General features: G+C 46.2%; 1 protein-coding gene across 6 annotated transcripts; it reads left to right on the forward strand.

The window, feature by feature from the left end:
• Positions 1-8014: 8014 nt before the first annotated feature.
• Positions 8015-26057, forward strand: LOC118777236 (apical junction component 1 homolog). 6 transcript variants are annotated; one of them, XM_036528023.1, is made up of 2 exons: positions 8015-8466; positions 22680-26057. In XM_036528023.1, the coding sequence occupies exon 2, from the start codon at positions 22734-22736 to the stop codon at positions 26016-26018; it is 3285 nt and encodes a 1094-aa protein (XP_036383916.1). In that variant the 5' UTR covers positions 8015-8466; positions 22680-22733; the 3' UTR covers positions 26019-26057. The 6 variants fall into 6 exon arrangements, with proteins under 6 accessions (XP_036383916.1, XP_036383915.1, XP_036383918.1 ...); XM_036528022.1 differs by having other exon boundaries at positions 8016-8555; XM_036528025.1 differs by lacking the exon at positions 8015-8466 and adding an exon at positions 12832-12926.
• Positions 26058-27475: the final 1418 nt, after the last annotated feature.

A 27475-nucleotide genomic window follows, 5' to 3' on the forward strand; every position in this document is an offset into this window, starting at 1 on the left:
AATTGGAGGCCAGTAGTGTATCTGCACCAGGGAAGGACCACCGCCAGTCATAGTACCACATATCTCTGCTCTAAACCGGGTCATTAAATCTGACCAACAGCAGAAGCAGGCCCAGCATCATGACCCTTCATTACTGCATGACACACACTGCCAAACTTGAAGCTCCAACCAAAGATTCAAGAGGAGAATTTTAAACAATCCCCACACAGATAACCAAACCTAAACAAACCACTCCCATCCATGGCTATAAAAATCCCACCAACCACTTCCTTTTTGCATCAGCTGTTCATGGCATCCCTCCATCACCCCATGTACTTCCTTCCTTTTCCCTGTTTATGATGTCAAAAGGGGGGGGGGGGGGGTCAACATAAATACCGCTACACCCAAATCAATAGCAACCTTGATGCTTTGATTGTATGGAAATTCATATCTACTATGGCAACAGTGTAGAACAGTGTTGCTAAGGGGCAGGACTCATGTCAACTAAAATGTTGCTGATTCGATTCCACACTGGGGCACTACTGCTGTACCCTTGGGCAAGGGCCTTAACCCACAACTGCCTCAGTAAATATCCAAGTGTATAAATGGATAATATGTAAAAGCTGGAACCTATGTAAGTCTGGATAAGAGTGTCTGATAAATGACAATAATGTACGGAACTGTGCATTAAGCAGCAAATCCAAATCAACAATTCCAGGACCTGGAGTACAAATGCCTTTCACCTCGACTGAACGACTGTAGGAAACAGCAGGATAGCACAGCGCACTCTTGTGTGTTTCCGTAGATAGCGGCTCTTTATTTGTGTTCGGCCCCACATCTCTGCGGGGAGCGACTCTGCTTTTCCCAGCGTTCTGCTGATGGGAGCAGTGATTATCACCATCGCTGCTGCACTCCACAAGTTATTCCTGACAGCCAGCCCCCAATACGTCCTTCTCCACCGGCAACGCTGACAGACTTCCCTGCCCCGTCGTAGGACTGTGATTTACGCTGGTGCCCAGGCAGCGAAGGATGGGATGGATTGAAAAAAAAAAAAAGCAATGCGGTATCCGTGTGATGTATCCACAGGGGAGTCTTCATGAATGCTGAGTAGGGGCTGGTTGGATGGAGCAGGGCTGGTTGTCATCCTCCAGCATCCTCCAGTTGTGGTATTACACGTTTGAGAATTATACAGCACACTGGATGTATGATGTATAATGATTGGCGTATTTTTGGACCTGTTCATCCTTGTCTCAGAACTTATAATGGACACCACAAGAAAGGAGTGTACGCTGAAAAAAGTATTATCTGTTCATTTTCCTCTCTGAACTAAAGGGAATACACCACCATGGGTGTATAACGCAAAAAGTATGAGCTGTACTCAAACACAAATATTAGGTTTCTGCACTACACAATTTGGTTGAAAAATTGTGTGTGTGTGTGTGTGTGTAGAATCCAGAAAGTAGCATTTTGATCAATTCTACCTCAAATGTGAACATGTTCATTGGTTTTGTAAGTGTGGGATGGAGCGCGTGTGAAGGAGAGTCTTTACAGCATCACACACCCTGTTTTTTATGACAACATGCTGGTTGTGATGTCATTGATCTGTCCTCAAGTATGGCACCCTGCTGAGTTGCTTCTTCACATGGCATGCCTTAGAGAGAAGTGTTAGCTTGCCCTCACATCCGTTAAAGTAGATTCGGGAGAGAGGGAATCTTTTTTTTGTCGTTTTCTATAGTCTTTTTTCCTGCACATCTTCACTAGGGGATGAGGAGGTGTTGTCTGTTTCTGCAGTGTCACACAAAGGCTGGGCAGATTCACATACTGTTACCTTACCTGGACAGTGCCTCCCAGTCATTCGGCCAGCTACACTACCCCATCCACACGCTATAGCGATCTGCACATTGCCTAACGGTCTGCCCAGCACCTGCACAGTACCTGCACAGCATGACTCTCCAAAACAAAAAAAATGAGCTATTGATTCTGCGATTCCTGCAGAGATCAAAGGAAGGATAATCTCTTCTGGCCCGTCCTACTCGCCCCCCCATCACCACCTTTCCCCCCCACCACCCTCCACCCCCTGCGAATCCCCTTCATTGAGCTAATCAGGATGCCTCCTTTGGACTTGGCCTCAGCTACTGCCAAGACCAATGGGGGGGGGCTTCAGCCATTGCAGGGCGCTGTCAGGGCAGGGCGGGGTGTGGGCAGTGGGCGGAGCCTCACATTGAGATTCTGCACGTGATGCCACGCCCACACGGTGCTCACAAGTGTTCACGCTGAGGTTTAGCAGCACAAAGCGGCTGTGTGATCACATGATGACGTGAAACTCCGCAGCACCCAGGCCTGGTCTCTTTCCACAACTGTCCTTATTTTGGCTGGAAAGTAGATGCAGTTTGCCATAAATGAGAGGGCAAAGACAAACAAAACAACAACAACAAAAATGTCACCAGGGGCAAGAGCGTATGAATTAGTCATTAGCTTGGGATACTTATCACTCTGTTAGGTTTTACGTATAGATTTGCTGTATTTGTTTCCTTTGCTTATTGTCTCTCTGTATAGAATGCATATAATATGTATATATATATAATATCTCTTTATATAGAATATGTGATGATGTTGTATGCCATTGCCTTCACACCTTGAAAATAAATAAAAATTTGAATCACAAAAAATGAAACGAGAAAAAACATTACTCTTAGATGACATTTAAAAGATAGGGTGAAAAAAACATTGTGCTTTTTTAGGGCTTTATTCATATCATCAAAATGTCACTTCATTTCAGGATTTGCTATTGAGATCACTCTGTGATGCTAGTGGACACTGGTGGGTTTCCTGTTTTATCCACATATCTCTCTCTAATCCTCTGAGCATTTAGGGCCCAATATGTTTCACTCGGTGTTCAGTTCACATTACTGCGGCACCGAAACCCTGAAATCCTGCAGACAAACAACCCAAATCATTTTCCGTTTGCATTTCTCTCCCCCCTCCATGTGCCCCTTGCTCTCTGAGGGCAGGTGAATCTCATTGATTCTCCCCGTACAGATTCAGCTCAATAAGAGAAGTTCTCCCTCCTCACACATCATGTGCTGCGGTGGTCCAGTTGGAGTCTCCTACAGGGAATCCCAAGGTTTAAAACCTGCTCCACCCTGGGTGCTGCGCGCAGCTCAGGACGCTCAAAACATCTTGTGCAAATAGCATGTGTGAATAAAACATGACTGTGGGGAGTGCCCGTGGTTGTGGCCTCCGTCCCCATTCGGCTCTTTTGCATTAATTTCCATTATTACTCAGTCTTACAAATATTGAAGCAGGGAACAATGTTAAATAAGCACAGAGTGAGAAAAGTGCGATACATTACAGAAAAACCCTGATTCATGAAAAAAGATTGAGTTCATTGAAAATTCATTGAACAGAAAAGATCCTCCCATTAAATTGAGATTATGGGATTCAGATTCTGAAAAAAGAACTTTGGTGGCTTAATGAACTCTGTGTGGAGACGGTGGTGCCCGGCTATCTGTTTCTACGTTTGTCCAGTGCTGGAATGAGGGATGTCTCTCTCTCTCTCTAACCCGAGCGGGGATTTGTGGGTGAGAATCGATCCGATCTCCTCGGAGAGCCCGCAGAGCGGCAGAGACACCCTCTGACAAGCAGTTGACAGGCACGGGTGCGTGCGCACGCTCTCAGGGGGAGCGCGTATCAGACGCTCTGATGGATTTCACACACCAGACTCCGGCGCTGGCTACGCAGCGATATGCGGGCATCGGCCCTGCCGCGCTGCTGCGTGTCGAATCTACACAGTGAGGCAGATGGAGACGCAAAGCCTCCGATGGGAGACTCTGCCTGCCAAAGCTCCGCGTCACTCTGTCTGCGATGGCAAGGAGCACCGTGTACGACAGTCGCCCAGAAACCAACACCCCATGTTAACAAATATAAAATAATGCGAAAACAATAGCAATTATCTCCAAGGAAAACTACCATATTCGTATGAAGTAAGATACAGTAATGAAAAGTGTCGCTTTTTGATATATTCTGTCTGAGGAAAGAAGAAAGTGGGCCATTGCTTTCTGGAGGATACCTTGTGAAATACAACAAATTACATTTCAGGCATTTTACAGCTCTGGTGCTGGGGGTGATGTCACAATAGCCTTACAATGGTTAGAATGTCTGCAAGGAGGTTCAATCCCCAGCCAACACGCCAAAAAAGGTACCCAGGGCTTCTGTGCGTGAGTCTCAGAATTAAAAGAGGTGGCTTGAGAGGGGAGGTAATGGCCCTTTGATAGAATGGTGTTCTGTGCAGGTGTGTGTGTGTGGGGAGGGGGGAGGGGTTACCTGTACATTAGCTGCTTCCACCACAGAATTTGGCATAAGTTCCAACCCTGTGTGCCAAACAGCTCAGCCTTCACTTGTGTGAATTCTGTTTTTGTCCTCATTCCAGCCAACTGGTATCCTTTCCCTCTGCATATTGCTTAGGCCGTGCACACTCCCTCCCCTCCTCTCTGTGTTATTAGGAGCAATACACAGTGGACTCAGGGACCAGAACTCAACCTGCACGCCCGTGGATTCAGGAAGCGTGGACGCCATTGAGAGCAGGTGTGTGGAGGACAGCCATTACCCCCGGCTGACGGGAGGTCAGTGTTTAAGAGCTCTCCAGCCAGAACGTGATTATTCAGCCCACTGAAGCAGCTAAGTAAGGCCGCTGCGTCTTTATGGCAGGCAATTGAGACGGAGAGAAATACCACTGCTTCAACGTTACCCCAACGTTCCCGAGGCTGGGTGGGTCAGCGGGTTCATGTCAACTTTAGGCATCTCGGTTAAAAAAAGGAGAATACTGTATGTGTGTGTGGTGTGTTTGTGCGTGAATGTGTGTGGGTGTACACTCTTTTCCTTGTGTTATGCAAATTACTGTCACTGAAAGAAACGTCCACTGTCATTTAATGGCATGCACAGCTGTATTGAAGAGGAGAGAGGGAGGGAGAGAGCAGACTGAAGCTATGCTCAAAGACTATGATGTATAATCATTTTACCACACAATGCGCTAACTGAAACCCAAAACAGATTGCTCTAATCCCTAAAAAAAAAAATAGAGGAAATTTGCACAAGAAGGCATCAAAATTGCCCTTGAGCGATGACAATCAGCCTCAGCCTCATATCTGCTGCCATTCACTGTGTGACTGTGTGCCTCCATTGGGTTTTCTGTAATCTGTAAATGACCGCATGCAGTGACAGACAGCGAACCCCAAGGGCACCATTACATAGTGTGTGTGTGTGTGTGTGTGTGTGTGTGTGTGTGTGTGTGCGTGTGTGTGTGTGTGTGTGTGTGTGTTCATAACAGGCCATTGGATGTCATGTAGGCAGTTTTTATTTGCAGCCACACAACTCCTGACTCTGTCTGTGGGTGCACTCCTTTCCTCATTAAATTTCACACTCTGTCCCCTTTTCCCTCTGAGCGGGTGTGGGCTGGGGGAGGGTGCCACTGTTCCTGCCAGGGGAAATGATTGGACTAAAGTTTACTCTTTATTTTAAGGGCCTGTTTATGCCGCTATATTACAAAACATCCACAAACAGGATCTTTTTTGGAAACAGCTGAAATTCAATAGCAAGTGTGAGGGGATGGGCTAATAAGCCGTCAGTTTTGGATATGAGTGTACAGTGCCATTTTGGTTAGAGAGTGGTTAAAATTTACATGTCAATGTTAAAATCAAACACTCATTCAAAAAAAACAGATTTAATTGTATGGGGGGTATATTTAAAAAAAAAAAAATGCGCTTTTAAAACTCAAATTCTGTATCCTACATACTATGCGCTCTCTATCTGTTAGTGAACAACTTTTACAAATAGTTCATAGTAATTATTGGGTAGAGTGTATCTATCAGTGGTTTTGTGCAGTGTAAATACACCCTGATAACACAGCGTAACTGGACCAAAAAATCTGAAATACTGTAGACTTTCAGTTGACTCTGATATGCCTGCTAGCCAGCGACCCTGGTAGACAAACAGTGTTGCACCTGTCACCTAGGAAACAAATAAGGGCATTTGAATAAATGAAAAAAATGAAAAAGTACACAATCTAGAATCATGGACAAAAGCTTTTATTCCTTCAGTGTAAACATGGCTTCCTCCAAGGCAACTGGGCGATAATCAATCAATCAACCAACCAATCAATCAATCAATCAATCAATCATTGAAATGATTGAGAGTGAGCTTTGGTGGCACAGCCGGGAGAAACATGTTTTTTTCCCCCAGTGTTTATGAATCAGTGTCAGCTAAAATGTTTTAAGGCTAAGATGAAGCACTGTTACATGCAGTTATTCATCATCCAAGAAGCTGAGGAACAGGATGCACTAAAACAAAATACAGCAGCATCAAGATGTAAGTTCCTCTGCCCAAACTCTCATACAAGCTGGTGAATTTAAACCAGGTCAAATGTTTCCTGTAGAGCGTAGAGCCAATCAGCTGAAATTATATCACATACTGTACTTACATTAATATCAAGGGCCCTCAAATATGTGAGCAGTAAGAAAGAGGGGAAGAGGTGCTTCTGAGAGTCATTGTCAGCCTACTTTTGCCGCAGAGAATAAATGTTTTGATTTTGTGATTCAGTACATTGTCAAGAGTATTTCTGTATAAATAAGTGACACAGTGGTGTCTTCCCCCGGTCTCTCGTCGATGCAGTGAGAGGTTAGTGTGCTTACTGATGCGACAGGACCTTGAAAAGGCCTTGTTATGCCAAAGCACGCTACTGTTACTGTAAAAGGGGAAGAGGAGTCTGCACAGGTGAGAGCCTGGCACGCTTGTCAGCTTCAGCCCAATCAATGCTGTCTTTCTGACCTTAAAGACAAAGCTTACATCGTTACTTCGTTGTAGATACCGCAAACATACCGATGGCGCTATGTCCACACGGGAAAACGCTAACTGACAACAGCAATAACTTTAGCCACCTGCCCGACAAGCCTGGACTTGTGCGCACAGCACAGTGAATGGATTTGGCAGTATTTCCCCTAGTAAATAAATGTTCTCGGAGGGTCATGCAACCAGGAATGCAGCGATAGTCAGAATACTGTCCTGACCATCAGCCCCGATTATGAAAATAAATGGCACTGACCAGTCCCGAAAGGTCACAAGCATTTCATGAGTCTGTCTATTGTCATGAAATTCTCCCGCTGTCATATTATAGGTAAAAGCCTATTTACTGGGGTGTTTTCTTTTTTTTCTTTGCTTTTTAATTGATTGACATCAGTGGCCCAGTTCAGACAGGAAGTACACAAGTCTAGTTAAACCCGTTGTATTTTTCTCAGGAACATAGAGGATGCCGGATAAATATGATTCGTCAGGATGTTTGGATTAGCGAGTACCAGGTCAGGGGTGTTCTCGATTAAAGACTCCTTAAATTAAAAAAAAAAAAAAGAAAACCTGTTTAGCCCTGGGATCATCACTGTGAATCAATTTCTCTATGAGGGTCAAACGTTAGCTGTGCTAATCTTACATCTTAGCTTTAGCATAGATCATGTTTCATTCTCAACACAAATAACAGTTGGATACATCAGTGTAAAAGTCACGCAGATTTCCCATTTCAATGAACGCATTTAACCCCTTAGTGAAATCACTATCAGATTGGCTGTGTCAAAGCATTAACTGACCAACCTGCAGTCCAAGAGAGGACCCCAGTCTAGTCATCTAAACTAATGTGTAGGCTGTGAGATAAACAGGATTTGGAGATTACTGAGACTTGGGGGCTATTGTTTTGGTATTGGATTGAATGGGTTCATTTTAAATTTGCACATCATCCTCAAGTAGAGGAATCTTATGAACAATCTCTCTGGACTAGTGAACTGCATATTTGAATGAGTGCATTTGTGTAGAGCAATTGGGAAAACGGCTCTGTGTTCCACCCTCTCTTCAAACCATTAATGCTCAGAACTGGCGAGACACATTGTATTGGTTGAATCAAGGGGATGGTCACTTGAATCGAGTGCTTATAAGAGCCAGTTTGAGAGGAAAATCAGCAGTCACTCCTGGGAAAGAAAAAGACGAATAGACAGGAAATGGAATCGCAGGAAAGCCCCAACGACGGGGAGGAGAAACGAAATTACACGGTTATAAATTATTCCTTAAAAGCAATCTCAAATAGAGGATGTCTCGCTGGTATTTCATCTCGAGCCTGTATTGTCAATGAAGACCGATAGAGGCGGAATTAATATAGCGCTCTGGTAGCGTACCTTCTATTTTCCGTCGTCGGGAGACTGGTGTCCCATATTGTGCCTACCTCATTCTGACATACACACTTGCTGGCGAGCGCGCTTACACACACACGCACACACTTAATCGCGCACATACATGCGCGCAAGCATAGTCACACCCCCTTTAGTTTCACGCACATACCCATTGGAAATAAACGAGGGGGTCGGACGAGCTGTAAACCCCGGAGTACGCATTTGGTGCAGACGACGGCCAGCCAACGGGAAGCGATGGACACTACATGACTAACCGATACCAGTGAGGATTACAGTTCTTGTTTCGTAGTAGCATCGTAGCATATCAAATAAAAAATGGGTGGCTATGCGATTGGATTACGGGCAATAACGGTAAGTCCCAAGTGATGTGTGTGGATGCCAACATGATCAGTTGGTGAAAAATTTAATCAAAACTTACTTAGCTAGCAAGCTAATATTCAATTTCTATCTAGGAATCATATCCTGATTGATGCAAGCCAGCCTACTTCTTGTGATGCCACAAGTCACGAAATACACAAGATTTCAGCATTTTAATTGCTATTAGCTGTTCCAAACGTGTTTGAAAGGTCATATTTTATGTTTCAAAGTGTTGATGCTTCATATTTTATTTGATAATAGCTGTACTAAAATAATTGTGAAATCACTGCAGACAAGTGCAGACAATTACATAGTAGCATGTGCATCCGTAGACAGCGTGTATAAAAGTATGCTTAGAAATCCGTCGAATGCTTGTGTGTGTGTGTGTGTGTGTGTCTGTGTGTGTATGCGGTCATTTTCAGTATGGGCTCTTGAAGACCACATCAGACAGGTTTCTTTACGGATTTCAGCCACTTCATCTAAATATTGCGACTAAAGATAACGCCGCATCTTCCTTGCCAATCAACCAATTATAGCCCACCTCACGTGATATTGGTAAACAGATGTGAAACAGGGTAAACCGGGGTTAAATTCCGTCATTGACAAGACTGGTACTTCTCCTCGACGCTCACGGCGACGGGCAGAGTTTAGTGTGTAGTATCCAGGCGATGCAGCGTGGCCTCTATGTTTTGCAAGCTTTCGGCAATTGCTCCTGGTCTGAGATTGTTATGGCAATCTCTGATAGGCCTATGGCAAAAGGTCGGCCTACAGTGTATAAATATACAGTTAGTTACATTTACTTGTTTTGTAATGTACAGACATTGCTGCGTTTGTATAAGCGAAGTGCATTTGTATATTCCCTGTACTGGATCAATTGGCAAAATAGTGCTAGTGTCATCAAAAGTGAGAATGAGGGCAGGATAATTTATTTGGGAGCATCATGTGGATTTCCTAAGATCCACTGAGGAATGGTGCTCCCAAATACTGCAAGTGACCATGACATTTTCTCACGTTGTGATATTTTTAAATGGATGTAGGTGAAAAAAAAGGTTCAGAGGTGGTTACAAAGCTTTGACGACAGCAAAGCCTTTAACCATGATAAATTCTATTATCCCCGAGGTCGGATAATCCCTGTTTCAGTGGGAAGCTTGTAGATTAGGATGAAAATTGAATAAAGTTTTTCCAATGTCAGATTAAATGAAAAGGATAATTCCCACAGTGTCTGTGCTGCTCGTCAATTTACACAGACGTCCAAAAAGGACAAAATGGTTCAAAACCATTAAAAACAACTGCTGTTGCAGAGACGGCGTCAAATGTAGACATGAAGCTATATTTTAGGCTTTATAATTGAAGTCTTTTACATGCTTAGTGATAGCTCAGTCAAGATGTATTGCGTGTGTTTGTGCTTACATACATGTGGGCCATGACTTTGGCCCACATGACCATGACTCAGGACTGTGTCACAAATCTCAAATTTATTGTGTTATGGTATGTGTCCGTTTATCTCCAAAAAGGCAGAGTCCTGTTGAAAAATAATATCTTGTAAATACCCTGTGCAAATTAATGTTCTTCCAACCTATCTGTACCAGAAAAACAGCTAGCCCTGTTTCTGGCTCAGTGCTGAGTGTTGGTACAGTGTGGAGGTGAAGATGTCTTCCTTCTTCAGGAACCAGGCGTCTGTGTGCACAGCCAAGTACTCCTGTGATTGCTCTCTGTTATCAGCATCTGTTGGGACAGTGTTGGTGTGTTTGCACAGGTATACCCACAGATTCCCTTTCTGAAATAGCAAGGAGATGTATTAATCTGCCACGGCACCGCATGTCTTTGCCTCCTTGGTGTCTTCCCACTCTGTTCTCCAACAAGATTAAATTGGTTGATTTGATAATAAATTCAGCGAGGTCTCCTCAAACCCTAACGGGATACGAAAAGGACAAGGCAGCTGTGACCACTGTGTGTGTGCGTACGTGTGTGCGTGCGTGCGTGCGTGTGTGTGTGTGAGACTGTGTCTGTACGGAGAGTGTGTTAATGAAGTAGAGTGGACCTGGAAGGGGAGGTGGGCAGGTGCTATGCCACACCCCTGCTGTCAGTGTCGGAGCCCCACCCTTGCCTGTCCCATGCCCCGCCCATGCCCCGCCACTGCCCCGCCCCCTTGATCCTCTCTGCTTTGCTCCGCTCCGATCCTCAGCAGCGCCGGCTTGTGAATGACACATGCTCCTTACGTAACCGCCCCATGAGAGTGAGTAAGTGGCACACTGCCGCTTCCTGAAGACGGCCAGGGTGAGAGAGTGAAGTTAGTGGCGGTTTGTGGCACAGTTGGTCGGATCCCCTCCCTCCACCAGCCCACGGTATGGCAATCCGCACACACTGTGTTCTTTATTCCAACCCCTGCCAGGTTTGCCTTTGAGACTTCGCGCGAATAGAAGTGGGGCTGCAAGTAGTGATGTTACAGTGAGGCTTCAAGAACCCCGCAGTGGGTGGAACTAGTGTGTACTGTCAATCACTAACTTGATTAACCAATGAATAGCCTGCTTCTCATGGCAAGTCACTGTGATTGGTTCAGATCAGTGCGTCACTGGTAACAAACAGTGCCTCCAGCTGTGTTTGGTACTCATGCAGGGCCACTCCGCCATTAAAAACTGTGTTTTTGGTGACCTTTTTCAAAAATGCATAAGTGGGACGAGACACATGTGAAATGCACTGAAGCACCTCGGTCTCATCATGCCCGATGCGTTTCAACAGTGGCACAACAGCCTTCGAAAGGTTACAGCAATTAGCAACTGAATGAGCAGCTAAATACCCTTATACAATGGTAATATATTTTAAAATATCACATCAAATGCATAATGCAATATATTTTGAGGTTAAATATCTATCTTAATATGTCAGTATATATCAAAAACAAATTACTCATGCATATCTGACTTTCATATATCATTCTGTGCTTCATGTTCATAATTACATAATTACAATTACATATGAATGTGGCAATAATTGGTATGGCCTGTTTATTACATAAAACCATACCCTGTCATTTTTAGAATATTCTGTATACCATAAAATAATGTTAATTTTTGTAGTATTTGTGGTTCGTAAAAATTCACAATATGTTCATTACCAGTTGCCATGATTATGAACTTACATATGATTTGTTGTCTCAGAAATGTTTACTGATGTGATTTAGCTAAATTAATCCGTGGAAAAATACATCTTGCTGTAATATATTATTTATCAAAAATTCTGAGCTGTTGACATGCACTATGTGTTCATAAGGATGTTCCTAAGATGTATTAAAAATGCATCTCGCTTGGATTAGGTTTGCATTTAAAGCTGTAAGACTGAAGGGTCTCGGAGATAACAGCTACGCTGAGTTGCATCCCTCGGTTGGCTATCAGAAGTTAATCTCGATTCCTCTGTGCTGAAAATCCTGTTCTGCCCAATCGTTCTGTTTCAGAGCTGCATGCTTTATCCATTTGACCTTCGAGCACGTGCGAGTTTCGCGGAAGGGCTTTTTCCCGCTCTGTAACTCACACCGATGTCTCTGCAGATTTTGGTGTAGATGCTTCCCCTCAGCGTGTGTCAGAGACAGACCACTTGCGCTCTGGTTCACATCTCCTCCAGGCCTTCCTGAGTTCTGTGTAATCTCCACTGCAGCCTCAGGATCAGAGATACGCCTGCATTAAAGCAAGTGATAAGGGATGGAAGTGGATGATAATTCTTTGTCAAGGAAAGATGTTTGACAGGAGGATATTAACTGATTATTGCTGTGACTGCTAAGGGAGCGAGAAGAGGGCTAGTCTGAACAGGACGTTAGCAGGGTATCAGATGGCAGTGGAACTGATGTGACCAGTCAGGGTAGAGGAGAGAGAGGGAGGGAGAGAGAGCGAGAGGGAGCGAGGGGGATGGAGAGGGAGGGAGAGAGAGAGACGTTTTTCCTCCGGCGCTCTCACGCGACAGAAATAAACACCTCAGTCGCTGGCATAGAGCCTCTCGGATGCCGAACCTTCCCGTGGCTGTTCGCATTAAGCGCACGTTAGTGATGTCATCGGAAGTTTCCTGCCCCCAAAATTAGATGAGAACATTTTAAAGGCTCTGTGCCCCCCACCAGTCTCTCCTCCTCTCTCCTCTGGTGCCATTTTGCACAGCCAGAGCCACGGGAGGTTGGGGGTGGGGGCTGGGGGGTGTTGAGGCACCGGTCCTGTGCGAGACGCAGACACACCCTCACGTTACCGGGGCCAGACTTCGGCTGCTCCGTCTCCTGCGCGTCTGTGGTAGGATGCACCCGCAGGGTATTCCCATCGCGGCTCAGCCGATGCTCTGTGCAGATACAGGGTGGAGGGCATCTGATCTCTGCTGATCTCTGCCATGGTGAGTCAGGACAACAATCGTGATCTGCTGTCTCTCTCTCTCCCTCTCTGTTGCTCTCTCTCCCTTCTTCTCTCTCTCCCTCTCTTTCTCAGTCTCTCTTTCACTCTCACTGTCTCTGTCCTTTTCTCTCCCTCTCCTTCTGTCCCCCTCTTTCTTTCTCTCTCCCTCCTCTCTCTCTCTGTCTCTTTGTCTCTCTTCCTCCCTCTCCCTCTCTCTCTCTCCCTCTCTCTCTCTCTCTCTCTCTCTCTCTCTCTCTCTCTCTCTCGCTCTCTTTCTCTCCCTCTCCCTCTCTCTCTCTCCCTCTCTCTTTCTCTCTCTCTCTTTCCCTCTCTGTCTCTCTCTCCCCCTCTCTTTTTCTCTCTCCCTCCCTCTCTTCTATTCTACTTGCTTTGCTTTTTCCCCTCTGTCAGCGCTGCCAATCACTCTATTAAGTAAGCAATTTATCAGTAATGAGATCAAACAGCAGACCCCCCCCCCCGGTGATGCGTTCGGGGTGCTGCCGTGGACGCGGGTGTCAGGTTGATTGGCGGAAGGTCGTACTCCAGTGACGTGTTTTGCAGTGACCTTCCATTAGGATCCCGGGCAGCTGCCAAAACCGAATGAAAAATAAGCACCCATAATTAAAACCGTTCATCTTGTCGGAGGGAATTAGTCCCATTGGCTGTGCCCGCTACCGTTCTGCGCCAGACATGTGAACCTTCAGGAAAATCGGGCCGTGGTCTGATGTTTCTGTCTCTTGTCACTCTGTGTGGGAACAGGCTGGAGTGAACGAGTCATTTTTTACTGTGATTGAGTGATAGATTAAACTGTTCTGAGTGTGTTCTTGATTATTGGACCATTTTCTTTCATTGCAGTCAGTACATTTGGGATTTTTTTTTGTGTGTTTTTGTGTGTGTGTGCATGTGTGCAATACCTCAGTCGGAGAACACCATTGCCTTTTCTGAAATATTGGATGTCTGTCTGTCTGTCAGATGTCTTAAACATTTGAGACCTGTGGCAAATACGAACATGCACATTATTTCTGGACTGATCGTGGCTGAAGGTTTATATTTATTGCATTATAATACTTTTATTACTTTTATACATTTATTTACTTTGCAGGGTTGACTCTCAGCTGTAATCTGGGGACAAGGCATTGTTGGTGGTGATTTTAAATGTGATCTCAGGAAAAGAAACAGTTGTGTAGGTTAGGATGGGTAAGATGTCTTTATCCACATCAGGTTTAGCCGTTGGGTAGGGAGTCAGGAGCCTGGGGCTGGATAAATGTGACTGTGTAGATGTAAGTAAGATGTAAGTGTTGCTTAAAGTGAATAAAGATCTGTGTCTCTCTGTAAGCATGATCTGAGGGGTAGGATATGGGGCAGGGTCGCTAAGGGTGTATGGTGTGGGCGTAGATTTGGGGTGTCTGTGGATGTGGGTGTGGTGAGGAGACGGGGTGGGGGGGTGTAGGGGATAGGGGCGGACCATCTCTGACCAGCTCAGAGTGAACAGATGGCTCGCAGGGGGAGAGATGGGAGAGAGCCAATGGGAGGATTCTTCTGTGGGGAATCGCCGTCATCAAAATGTGCCTCAAATCGCATCAGCCAGCCTTTTGAAAAGCTCAGCCGAAATGAAACCTGGAAAACATGTTTACAAAATACACAGACGGCCAAGCATGGGCTGTGTTTCAGTCAGCATGATACCTACAGTATAAAGTTATGTTGCAAGCATTATAATACAGAAAGCATGCTTTCATGCTCACTTGCCTGATGTTTTCCAGAGCCATTTAATGATCTGTTCATCACTTACTGTGGGGTGCGTGCCTATTGGTGTCTTTTTTATAAATTATGAAAAGATGCACTATTGCTGGTGACTGTCCTCTGGAGCAAAGATTGCATTATGTGATTTTTCTAAGCCTTTTCATGCAGCAGTCCCCTGTCCTCAGAGACAGCTCTGTATTTTTTAGCGTGTTCATGCAGCATGTTGTATTCAGAATATTTGAATAGGTCTGCTTATTTGCAAACAAAGACTTCTGTTACGAAGTTTTGTGTGCTAGTGTGTTGTCATTCATCACTGTCCATTGTGCTGTGACAAAAATTAATTATATATAAATTAATGGAGCACAGAACATCTCTCAAAGTAGGCTCATTTGCTTCTCCTTCTGCTTGGCAGAAATAGGTTATGCTGTACAATGCCGCATATTGTCACATTGTTATATGCACAAGACTGGGACCTCAACAGCTGAAAGAGGAAGTGAAGAATCATTAGAAGCCGGGTTTGTTACAGGGCCGGGGTTTTTGTAGGACCTTTTGTCTGGGCTGTAGCCTCAAAATATCCTCCGTAAAGTGTGTGGGACAAGGAAGGGCACTGTCCAGGGTAGAGTTGGTCTGTGTCTGTTCTCCAGCGTGGGCTGTCACCACAGACACGATGCGATCGGTCTTTCTGTGCTGCGGATTATGGCTGGAGAGGTTTGTTGTACAGCCGCTCTACCTGTCACTGTGGGAGGGGTGTCAGCCTTCACAAACTGATCAGGTATGTGGGGGGGGGGGGGGTTGGGGTTTTTAACCAGACCAGAGAGCCACACCTCTCTCCCTCTGTCTCTGAGCGGGCATGGTGGAGACAGGGTTACTCTAAAGGGGCAGCAGTGTAGCATAGTGGTACGGAGGTAAAGGTTTATAACCAAAAGGTTGCTGGCTTGAATGCCAGCTGGGCAAGGTACTTAACCCAAAATTGACTCAGTAAATATCCAGCTGCATAAATGGAAGTCTCTTTATAAGTTGATCTGAATAAGAACATCTGCCAAATGACAATAACGTAATGTAATGGTGATCAGGAATCTGAGTCCTGACTGCTGTGAGTTTCATCATCACCTCAGTATCCAGCATTCGCAGTGACTCCTTCTCAGAATCAGACACCGTGCATCCTCAACCGGAAGGCAAAACAGTGTCTCTAAGCATGTGGCTTTCAATTCATAATTCATAATTAAAAATCAACTAAGTGCTGGAGGGAGGGGAGGAAACAAAGCACGAAATTCCAAAACACGCTCACATCTGTCGCTGTTTTTTCACAGTTTGCTCTTTTGTGAGTAATCCAGTTACCTAAATCTCCTCTCATTGTGCAAGGAAGGAACGGTACCCCATTGTAGGGAAGGATCCTAACTGTTGGAAGACAAGACAGGGTGATTAAAAAGGAGTGTCAAAATAATATATTCATATTTCGGTTCTGCTTTTTTAGTCTGAAGGGCTTTTCTGTCCGGCGAGAGAAGCGTGGAGCTGAATGATTAATTTGCAGATGGGGTGTGTAGCGTTTTTTGGCTCTGTGGAACATGTTTGTTCTAATAGGCGCTGGCTCCCCACGCTAATTCATTCCTCTTGAGAGGCTCTGGATTGGCCCCTCTCCATCGGTGCTGCGCTGCTCCGTACCATGTTTGCTTCTCCTTTGCTGATTGATGGCGCATCTGCTGGTGTCGGTTCAGACGTCGCCGCCGGCCCTCGAGAGTCGCATCTCCACCGTGACCGCGCACATTGTCTTCTCTCTCCTCCGAGGAAAGGGGGGCGGGGCCTGTAAACACTGTCACTGTTTTACAGTAAGACAATGCGCCCGTTTAAGGCAGCGTTTTCAATAAAGGGCCCAGTCATTGAATTCAGGAGTTGCTGGATGGTTTGTTTTCTATGTTATTATTACTGCTGGCTTGCAGAATTCCGTTGATTCCAGCTAAAGTAAATAAGGAGCAACATATCCGCTATACAGTAGTCTTGCAGCTCGTTACTATAAGGTACTTCCAGTAAAATATATTTCTCAGACTGCACAGTGGTACCTTTACAACACATTGCATTATGATGATGACTATGGAAGCTGATGATATTATTGCTATAGCGAAGAAGATGCACATTGGAATTGCAACATTATAGGCATTATAGACAGTTGTTACTTTGAAATACAGTAAATATGTTGTTTTGTGTTTTTTTTTATTAGGTACGTTGATTACTTTTGTGCAGTAATATTGGATTGCTGTCATTGCATTACTTTGTTTTGGTATGTGAAGGGTGTCCCCTGTACCAGTCTGTGTCAAGATGATTGCAATGATTTTAACATGGAAAGTTTGATTTGATTGGTGGGGAAGATGCAGGTTTGACCCGCCGTCCAGCAGGTTGAGTTTTTCAGATGGGTTGCAGTGTAGGGCTGAGATGGTTCCAAGATTACTTTGCGATGAGAAGAGGAGTTCCTCTGGGTGGTGCGCGGGAGCTCTTGTTGTGCCAGAACTGTCACTGCACATCACCTGAGGTGAAACGGATGGATTTATTGAGCCAATTACACTGGGGGATGATTGAATGGCCAGACTGAGAGGGCCAGATCGGGAATTTGGCCAACGTACAGGGGAACTCCTTAATCTCTGCGTTAACTGCCATGGGATCTTTGGAACCCACAGTAAGTCAGGTTTAACATCTCACACGAAAGATAATGTCTCCTACAGGACAGTGTCCAGTACGTGTTGGAGAACTGGTTTTCTGTTTTGTCAGAGGATAGACTGCCCCCTACTGGCTCAGCAACGCCACTCTCACTGACATCCTGGTTTCTCCAGAAGGTCCCTCATTCAAGTACTCCATCCGGTACGTGCAGCAGGTGAAAGTTATAGAGTGGTAGGGCTTCTGGCTGATACATACCACGCTTGACAGACTCCCATCAGACAATGATCCCTCTCACCGTTTCGCTCTGGTAGGCCGCTGCAAAGCACTATGGGAGCACACCGCCCCTCTCCGCCACGATGATTGCCTGTCAGACACCCTGACGACGAACATAATCAGAGCGAGGTGATTTGTGGAGCGTGCAGCCGGTGCTAAATGGCCACTTATTTCCTGTGCAAGACGGGCGTTGCCGTTGGACCGGTGGGCAGGAAATGACCTCGTCGCTCTTTGTGAAGGTGACTCGGGGGTGGGTTGTGACCACCCCCCCCCCCGTGAGCAGAGCGGGAAGGTAGGCCCCACTCGGACTGGGGCATAATTCAGATCTGATTCGGGCTGGTTAACAAAGCAGGCGGTCAGGCCTGCCGCCCTGAGCTGTCTGTGTGGTTGTCTCTTGTCCGGGGAGAGAGGGATGCACACACCTGAAAGTTCCCGAGGGCTTCGTTGCCCTAAATTGCCTCTCAAGGTGCAGCTTTCTCTACCTTGTTTTGTAAAAAGTCTAACTCAGCAGTCTATGGTCTGTTTCTGTATTATTTATCTATTTCTGCAGTCTGTTTCTACAATAAAAAGTTTTCAAAAAAAGGGAACAAATTGCTCTATCATTACAGCATCTTAGGCATTTTGATCCCTTTGTTGATCATTTAATTTGTATCAGGCTTCTGGAAGGTAGGCAACAGCTTGTTTAAAATGATCTCATCCTTTTCATTTACTTTAACCTAAAGCCAGAGAAGTATGAACCAGCACATTGTAAGGGTAAAGCCAAAATGCCCTTTTCCACATTTGCATGTGAGGACAGCACAAGGACAAAATATATCCCTCTCTCAGTAACAGGGCCTCAGTTGAACTAACGCCGCTAAAGAGCTGAAATGTTTGGGTCATGCCCTGAAGAATGGCTGGAAACAGCTGCCCTTGTAGTATCAGGACATAATAACATGCTGTAATTATCTTGAAGTGCTGTAAGGAACAAGGTTAGCGCGTGTGATGAGTCATTTCGAAAACCATTCGCCTTCTTTATTTTCCTTTTGGAAGTCTGCGTCATCCCTGATTTCTCCATTGTGCTGAGCTGTTTAAAAATATAGTCTTTCTCAGAGGGGGAGTGTTGTGGAGCCCTGGAAGCAGAAGTGCAGTGTGTGTGTGTGTGTGTGTGTGTGTGTATGTGTGTGTGTATGTGTGTATGTGTGTGTGTGTGTGTGTGCGCATGTGTGTGTGTGTGTGTGTGTGTAACTATGTGTGTGTGAGTGTGTATAACTATGAGATGAGTATGTGTGTGTATGTGTGTGTAACTATGAGATAAGTGTGTGTGTGTGTGTATGTGTGTATGTGTGCATGTTTTTGCATGGATGCCTGCATGTCTGTGTGTGTCTGTGTGTCTGTGCGTGTATGTGTGTGTGTGTGCACTCCCACCAATCAATAAATGCTGTCCTTGTTGGTGTTCACTGTTTTTTGATTTGGTGTTAATGCGGTGACTGCTAATCCAGCCTCATCTGAACGTTCTATCACTCACTCAGCCTCTGCGCAACACCAATAATAAAGTCAACAGGAGGGAATAAAAACTGCACTTTATCACAGTTCTACAGCAGTGCGCTGTGAAAAAGCAGGCATTTATCTGGAGGTCAGCTATTTAAGCACCTCTGATGCGCTGTGATAAGGCTCAAGACTAAACACCTGCAGACATTTTCAAATTACGCCTCCAGCCCGTAGTGTATTAGCGGTAAGTTAAATATGACAGGGTAAAACAATCTCGCAGGTGCTATTGACATGGATGCATTCAGCTGAAATGTCCTTAGCCTTGACTTACATCTAAATGAAGTGTTGCTCTTTTCAGCACAAACATTAATTTTTTGTAATTAATTTTTTTGTTCAGTGAACATGTCGCACTGGCAGAATTGTTTCTGGAGAAGAGACGGGAGTTCAGAGGGCATTTCAGAATGAGTCAGAGTGAAGGGAACATGATGATTAGATCCAGGGGAGAGTCAGGGCTGTCAGCGGCTGTGTAAGGAAGCTCAGAACTGGGCTGGATGTCTGAGTGCCCCTCACTGCACGGTCAACTGGACAGGCCTTCTGGATGAACAGGTGTGTGTGTGTGCGTGTCTGTGTGTGCACGCTTACATATGTAAGTGTGTGTGTGTGTGTGTGTGTGCGCTTACCTCTGTAATTGTCTGTGTGTGTGTGTGTGTGTGTGTGCGTGCTTACCTATGTAAGTGTCTGTGTGTGTGTGTGTGTGTGTGTGTGTGTGTGTGTGTGTGTATGTATGTGTGTGTGTGTGTGTGTGTGTGCACGCTTACATATGTAAGTGTGTGTGTGTGTTTGTGCGCTTACCTATGTAATTGTCTGTTTGTGTGTGCGTGTGTGTGTGCGCGCTTACCTATGTAAGTGTCTGTGTGTGTGTGTGTGTGTGTGTGTGTGTGTGTGTATGTATGTGTGTGTGTGTGTGTGCACGCTTACATATGTAAGTGTGTGTGTGTGTTTGTGCGCTTACCTGTGTAATTGTCTGTGTGTGTGTGCGTGTGTGTGTGCGCGCTTACCTATGTAAGTGTCTGTGTGTGTGTGTGTGTGTGTGTGTGTGTGTGAGACTGACATCCCAGAGGGGCCGCAGTGTCTTTGAGCGTCACAGTAAGCGTGGTGCTGCTCTGTTGTCGGTCCTGTTGTGGGTATGATGTTTGATTGGCATCTCTCGGGTGGACATGCAGAGAGAAACAGCACTGCTCGGCAGCTGTCAGTCCTGTTACGGGTGCATCGCACGATCGACGTTCCTGAGAGACTCCAGGGCTACAGTGGACACACGCAGAGCATGGCGCTGCTCTTTCACCCGCTCGGCTGCAGGTGTGTTTCATAAACACGACAGAGAAGCCGTCCACCGCAGGCGACCCACAGACGCAGCGGTGCTGCACAGGTGGCAGGTGGACACAGGTGTTTGAGGTGTCTCGCTCATCTCCTGCCTCAGGAACATGAAATGGATGAAAGCAAAACCACAGAGCATGAGTATTCTGCCATCCTCTGATGGGCTTTTATTCAGCTCATAAGGACACCAGTAAAAGAGCTAATGTTTAGCATGCAATGGTTACAATTTTAGAAAGTATATACATTAGTGTGTACAATCTAGATACTGTATAATTAATGTGTACATTAGTGTGTACATGTATAATTAGTGTGTACATTAGCATGTATAATAAATGTACAATCTAGATACTGTGTACATTAGTCTGTACAATTGTAGATACTGTATACATTAGTATATAGAATCTGGACACTATGCATTAGGACATATGCAAAGAGCAGATTGAACCTACAGTTCACTTACTACACAGATCTGTTATCAGGTGTGTGTTTTTGTGTCTGTCTGTGATGATATGAAGAAATGATACAATCTCAAAATATAGAAATGTTCTCCTCTTTTTTCATTAAAATGTATTGAGGATTTACTGAATTAATATTGCAGCACATAATCCTACACCCCATTTTGTGTGTTCATCATTCTTTCTCACTGTTTTAATGTGTGCTTGATTAATATTGAATAACAGTGATGACACATTTTGAAATTGAGCCGTTGCAGTGTCATTGTGGGCATATAGAAAACAACAGGGAAATCAGTATAAAGGCAGTGTAAATTAATTTTTGTCCGTCTCACAAAATGCATACAGATGAATTTTTTGTTTGCCTGGTTGATCGCACATAGCCAAAAACGCCTTCTGTTCTGTGAGAAAGGGTGTGAGCTGGAATATATCAGGGAAAAAAACAGTCAGTTCTGACACAGACAACGCATTACATTTTAATATTTTAATGTACAGTTATAAAATACTCAGCCTTTACCCTGTAAATATCCGGCTGGTTATTGCATGCTTGCTCTCATTCAGTTAGCTCAACTGTATTTTTAGTCATGTCCAATTAGAGGATAAATGTGTACATTATCCCATTGTGGTAAAGAGAAAAAAACTACCTTTCTCACACAGCATCTAAGTGATAATCAATAAAGTGTTATTTTTGTTGCAAGAGCTTACGATTTCTCCATTATAGCTTGTCGAAAAAAATGGCCTCTCTACACGCAGCCATGAGCACATATCGTATGAAATCCTTGTACGGCAGCACTTCAGCTGTACTTTTCAAACTAAGACTGTGAGGCCTTATCAGAGATTACACAAGCCCAATTACTATTCTCCTCGGGGAGCTTAAGTGTCAGTTAATTTCGCACCTCCTTCCGTTTGCTTTGCTTTTGCTCGGTTGGACCAGTCAGAATTTTGCAGGCTGTCTGTAATTTGGTGCCCCCTCTCTCTGAAGTTACGATCTCAGTACCAGACTGTGTGGGAGTGTATGCAAGATCGAGAGCTTTGAAATTCACTTATTGCATGGCATTATCTCTGCAAACATTATGACTGATGGTAGACATGAAAAAGGAATTTTTTTTCTTTCCTGGGGCTTGATGTGAAGTCATCAGCATTCAATCACAAGTGAAAACATCCTTTTTAATTTGAGGCAATGACTTGCTGGAGTGTGAACCGTAAGCACATCTTGGCAGGAGTTATGATGAAGTATACTAAAATCCTTCATCTGGTATTTGGCTTTAAAAGTGATTACAGTTAGAGTAAAAGCTCCAACCTCTGCCTGCTTTTCCAGATAACCTGGGATGTGTGAAGGTTAAGTAATTTGACGTGAAGATAAATTTTATTCATACAATCGGCAGTTTCCTGTGCCCCATTTTGTTTGCCCAGAAAGAAAAAGATTAAATAAATATCTTAATATCATAATATCATAAATCATCCATGCCCTAGGAAACACAACTGTATAAGTGAACCCATCACATTAATATATCCAAATTTAGGTCTTAGTTTTTCTGTACCGTATCTTTATTTTTGTTGTTAAAAGTTCTGTTGACAGCTATTTTACCCTAAAAGCTGAATGTACAGTGCTTTTATGGATGTACTTTAAAATCCATAAAAAATACATTCACCTGCCATTACAACAGACACTGAGACTACTCTAGGTGAAGTTTTGAATCCTCCCTTTCTAGCTAAAGAAGAGAAAGATACCATAAGTTGTCATGAAACAAGTATTAGCTCCACTGTAATGCGTCGCTGTTTTTTTTTTTCTTTTTCAGAGAATATTAACCTTAAATCAATCTGAAGGGGAAAAGTAGAAGAGTCCCTTTAAGATGACACGCACAGATCCTCCTGACATACTGGCATCGACTGTGTATCAAGACATAAAAGTGAACTCCGCCTCCCCCCACTCCCACTCCCTCCACTCTTCTGAACGATGTGAGTCCTGGAAGACCAGCACGCTGGAGGACAATCAGGAGAATATCAACAAGAGGCACTGCCGTAGCTTCGACTACATCGAGTCCTTGGACGACCCCAAGTCCCGCGCCTCCTCCATGGAGCACCCCCGCCGGAGGGCTGAGAGGCATGCAGTGAACCCCGATGTGGCCTGGAACTCACTCTCCCAGCAGGGTCACCTCCGCTTCTCCTCCCCCGACCTGTTCAACACCAGGCTGCCCCCTCAGCATGCCGGCGCCAGCGACCCGGCCAGCGAGGCGGCCAGGGCCGAGCTCAAGAGGAAGGCCCGGTCCAAGAGCGCCCCGCGGGTCAAGACCACCTTCACGCCGGTGCCCATCGAGGTCTCCTCGCCCGTGCTGAGGAGGGGGAGGGACTCGCAGCGGGGGCCACGGGAGGTCTCCAGGAAGTCCGAGGCATCGTCCCCGCGCCGGGAGCCCCCCCACGGCGCTGGCCGGGCTCCGATGAACGAGGTGCACCCCATCAAGCTGCAGCCGCAGCGTGGGGAGGTCAACCGCTACTCGCCCCTGTATGTCACTGACTGCTTCGACCAGAACCGCCCCGACAAGCCGGCCACCAGCCCTCACGTCAAGTGCCGCGTGGACATCAAGCCTGACGCGGCGGTGCTGCAGCACGCGGCGAGAAGGGCCCCCGCTAGCCGGGCGGACATGGGGTGGCAGCGGTACCACAGCGGGGTGACCCGAAGCCTGACCGTCCCCCGGCAGGTCTCCACCTCCAGGACTCCGACGCCCAGCGAATGCTACAGCAGTGAGTACAGGTACGCCTACCAGTATCCCAACAGCATGCCAAACAGCTACATCCAGCCAGTAGAAATCCCTCTGCAAAGGGACCCGAGGGAATACCTGGGGAGGGAGCGAAGGGCTTTCTCCATCCCAAACGTGCCAACCAAATTCTTCTACACGGACGACCCCGGGACGTATCCATCCCCGGCTCCTTCCTCTGGAACCTACTACCAGGATGATCACTACAGCATTGCCAGCCAAAACCACACCCCCAAAGCGGTGTACACACAGGACCCGAGGACTCGCCTGTTCCACACCCTGCCCGTCCGGCCGTACTACACCGAGATGGAGCCGCGCCACTTCCCTGGGCACGCCGCGTATCCCAGACCTTATTCCACCAGTGAGCCGGGGCCCTACATCATCCAGACTCCGCCCCCAAGGGCCTACTACAGGGAGGATCCCAGGATGTACCCGGTCCAGCCCGTCCCATCCAAAATATTCTACACCAACGAGTCCTACACGCCTCCACCTGAGCATCACGTTCCAGTGAGGGCATACCACACTGAGGGTCGTCGTCGCCCGCGGGTGTCCCAGCCCCAGGTGGATGACTGGTATGGCTCTGATGTATCCGGGTATGCCTACCACCACCCCTCCACTCAGCTGACCCCTCAAAGAGTAAGAACTGAACCCGTGCTGACTCCCTGGTACGCAAACCACTGCATGGAGCCACCCAGGCTTGGGGTTGACACCAGACACTACTCCAGGTCCTGGGACAACATCCTGAACCCGCACGTGGAGAGGCAGCAGCCAGTGCAGAGGGGGCGGAGCTATGAGAACCTCCTCTACCAGGGGAGGCGGGCTCTGTCCCCAGAGGACCGCCGGCAGCCAGTAGTGGTCAACCTCTCCAGCTCGCCAAGGCGGTATGCGGCCCTCTCTCTGTCTGAGACCTCTCTGCTGGAGAAGGGCGCAGCAGACGGAAGGAATTCCATGGGAAGGATGTGGTTCGTGACCCCTGAGATCACTATCACGGACAACGACATCCGCCCAGGCAACCTGAGCGGGAAGCAGGAGGTGCGCTCCGCCAGCTGGGACGCGCTGGACTCCAGGAGGGATCCGTCCTCGAGCGTTCCTTACCAAGAGCCCATCTCCTTTGCGGAGGAGAACACCAAAGAGAAAACCCACAACAGCTACTCCCTGCAGCAAAGCCTGGAGCAGCTGGATGAGCTGTTAGCTGACCTAGTCATTGACTACAAGCCTCCAGCCAGCAGGAGGCACAGTGAGGACCTTCTCGACCAGCTCAAGAAGCTGATCAACGAAGACGAGGTAGGACCTTCAACTGAGAAAGAGTCCAAGGATGCCGAGGGCCGAGGTCCCCTGAATAAACAGCCCTCTTCCACAAAAATCAGCCCCGACAACCTCCAAGACCTTGACAGCGGCTGCGACGGAGTCCAGAAGAGTGCGGACGAGTGCTCCCCTGACCAGAGCACGGACGACGACGACACCATGATGTGCTCCAACAGCAAGTGCCGGCGGACGGAGACCCTCTTCAACGCCTGCCTCTACTTCAAGTCCTGCCACAGCTGCTACACGTACTACTGCTCCCGCAACTGCCGACGCGAGGACTGGGACGTCCACAAGGAGAGCTGCCTGTACGGCCGCATTGGCAGCATCTGCAGGCACGTCATCAAATTCTGCCGGGAGACCACCGAGATCCACAAGGCCTTCTCCCGAATTGCTAAAGTGGGATATCTCTCCCGGGGAAGGGGCGTCCTCTTCCTGGGATTCCCCAACCCGGGGTCGTCCAACAACTTCCTGCAGTTCGGCCTGGAGAGCCTTCTCATGTCCCCCACGTACCTGTCCCTACGGGAGCTGGACGGCTTCAAAGACAACCTGGGGAGCTACTGCAGGGAGCTCCAGGAGGCTGGCAACGAGTACGACCCCAGCGAATGTTTCCTCCTGAATGTATCCATAGCAGTGGGCGAACAAGTGCCTGACAGGCCCTCCCCGAGGGTCCAAGCCCCGACCGTGCGGAAGTACGCCAAGGTCTCCCTGGCCTCCTCCAGCCCCGAGAGGAAGCTCCTGAGGAAGGAAAGCGACATGGAGACGCTGATCCTCACCCCGCCCCCAGGGATGACCGACATTGACAAGGAAGGGGAGGAGGGCAGGAAGGCCCGGGAGATCTGCTTCATCAACATCCAGCGGGAACTGCGGACCAGGGGGGTCTTCCTGCGGCACGAGTACCCCCAAATCTACCAGCAGCTGTGCGAGTTCGTGGAGAGCAACAAGAGGTTCACCCCGACCACCATATACCCCATAGACAAGAGATCCGGGAAGCAGTTCATGTGTATGATCATGGCTGCCTCTGAGCCACGGACACTGGACTGGGTGGCAAACCCCCATCTCCTAGACGACATTATCTAATCGAGTCCGCTTCTGATGTCATACACAGTATGTGTAGCTATATTAATACATGTTTATAGTTACGCATCAAGCCTATTTATTATAATTGTTTGTAGATATGTATTTTACTACAAAAAAGAGATTTATTAATGTTTGCCAACGTCAGCTGTTGTCATTCATCATAGTAATTAGGCCTAATTTTTGCCTGTTCAATTCATAAAGCAAATTAACATAAGTACAAGAATTTAGTCATTAATGTTAGACATTTCTTGCCTGTTTGGTTCACCAAATAAGTTACTTTGAATGCAGGTATTTAGTCAGCAAGGCTCAATACTGTCATTTGTTTCTGTATGCATTATCTTTCATATGTCATTCACTTTGTTTTCTGTCACAGTTGTCTCTCATCAGTTTAATTGTGGTGTGCACCAAGGTCAATACCCTTGCTAGCAGCCTGCACATTTGTGGTCACTCTTTGGTGACACTGAACTTAAAGTCAGATTAATTTAAGTGGAACTGCCAGGAAATCACTGAGCTCACTCATTTCACTCCGTATTACAGAACGATTCTTATTACTTCCTTGTCAAACTGCTTGTAATATTCCCAAGTAATATATTTGACAGTTTACTTCAGTATTAACCTAACGCACATGCTTAGTACTTTTTTCAGATACAATTGTTTTGAAGTATTAGGCTGAGGATTTTCCATGAAGTAGATCCAAAGGAAGACATTACACTTTCCATGCAGCCACATACCGTAATTTGCTTGTCTGTTGAACAAAATTTCATAGCTCTTCACCATTTTCTCTTAGCTTTAGTAGAGAAGAACGACAGTAAACCATACTCTTCCACAGAAATGAACTTCAAGATGGAATTGCTTAATATTCAGACTGTATGGTCTGTTTATGATGAACAGATTTATGCAAGACAGTGAGGATATACAGCTGAAATGAAGACATTGCTGTAGAGGAAATATAAGCTAAATTACCAGAATATGCCAGTGGGATTTAGGTTGTAGATTCTTTCAGTTGTAAAGTATGTGTAGGCAGACTACATGGCAAACATTTTGGTAGATCAGTGTAGTACTAGATGATTCCTTGCCAACTCAAGGACAGATCTGAAATTGATGAGATAGATATTCTACATCTTGCTTTGCTATCTATCTTGATGGGTGCCAATGGTGCGATCTAAGCTATCTGTGAGTGCTTTGTTGGCATTTAAAATAGGGCATATGGTGCATTTGGAGGAATTACAAATAAATGGTAATACCAGGGTTTTCTGTGACCATATCGCATTGTGCAGGAGGTAGCTTACACTCAATGAGCAAATGAGCTCAGTGTTCAAGCAACTATGTAAGACAATTGGTGTTAACCTCCAAAAAACATAGACTGGCATATGAACGTTAAGGGACTCCATGCAGTATCCTTTATAAGACCCTTAAAATGGTTTTAGTGGATACTGTGTAACTGAGATTGTGATTCT

The sequence above is a fragment of the Megalops cyprinoides genome, chromosome 4 (genome assembly GCF_013368585.1).
Source record: "Megalops cyprinoides isolate fMegCyp1 chromosome 4, fMegCyp1.pri, whole genome shotgun sequence".
Lineage (NCBI taxonomy): Eukaryota > Metazoa > Chordata > Actinopteri > Elopiformes > Megalopidae > Megalops > Megalops cyprinoides.

Bases quoted from the DNA above. Each gene is read 5' to 3' on its own strand.
- LOC118777236 (XM_036528023.1), top strand. From the start codon at position 22,734: ATGACACGCACAGATCCTCCTGACATACTGGCATCGACTGTGTATCAA.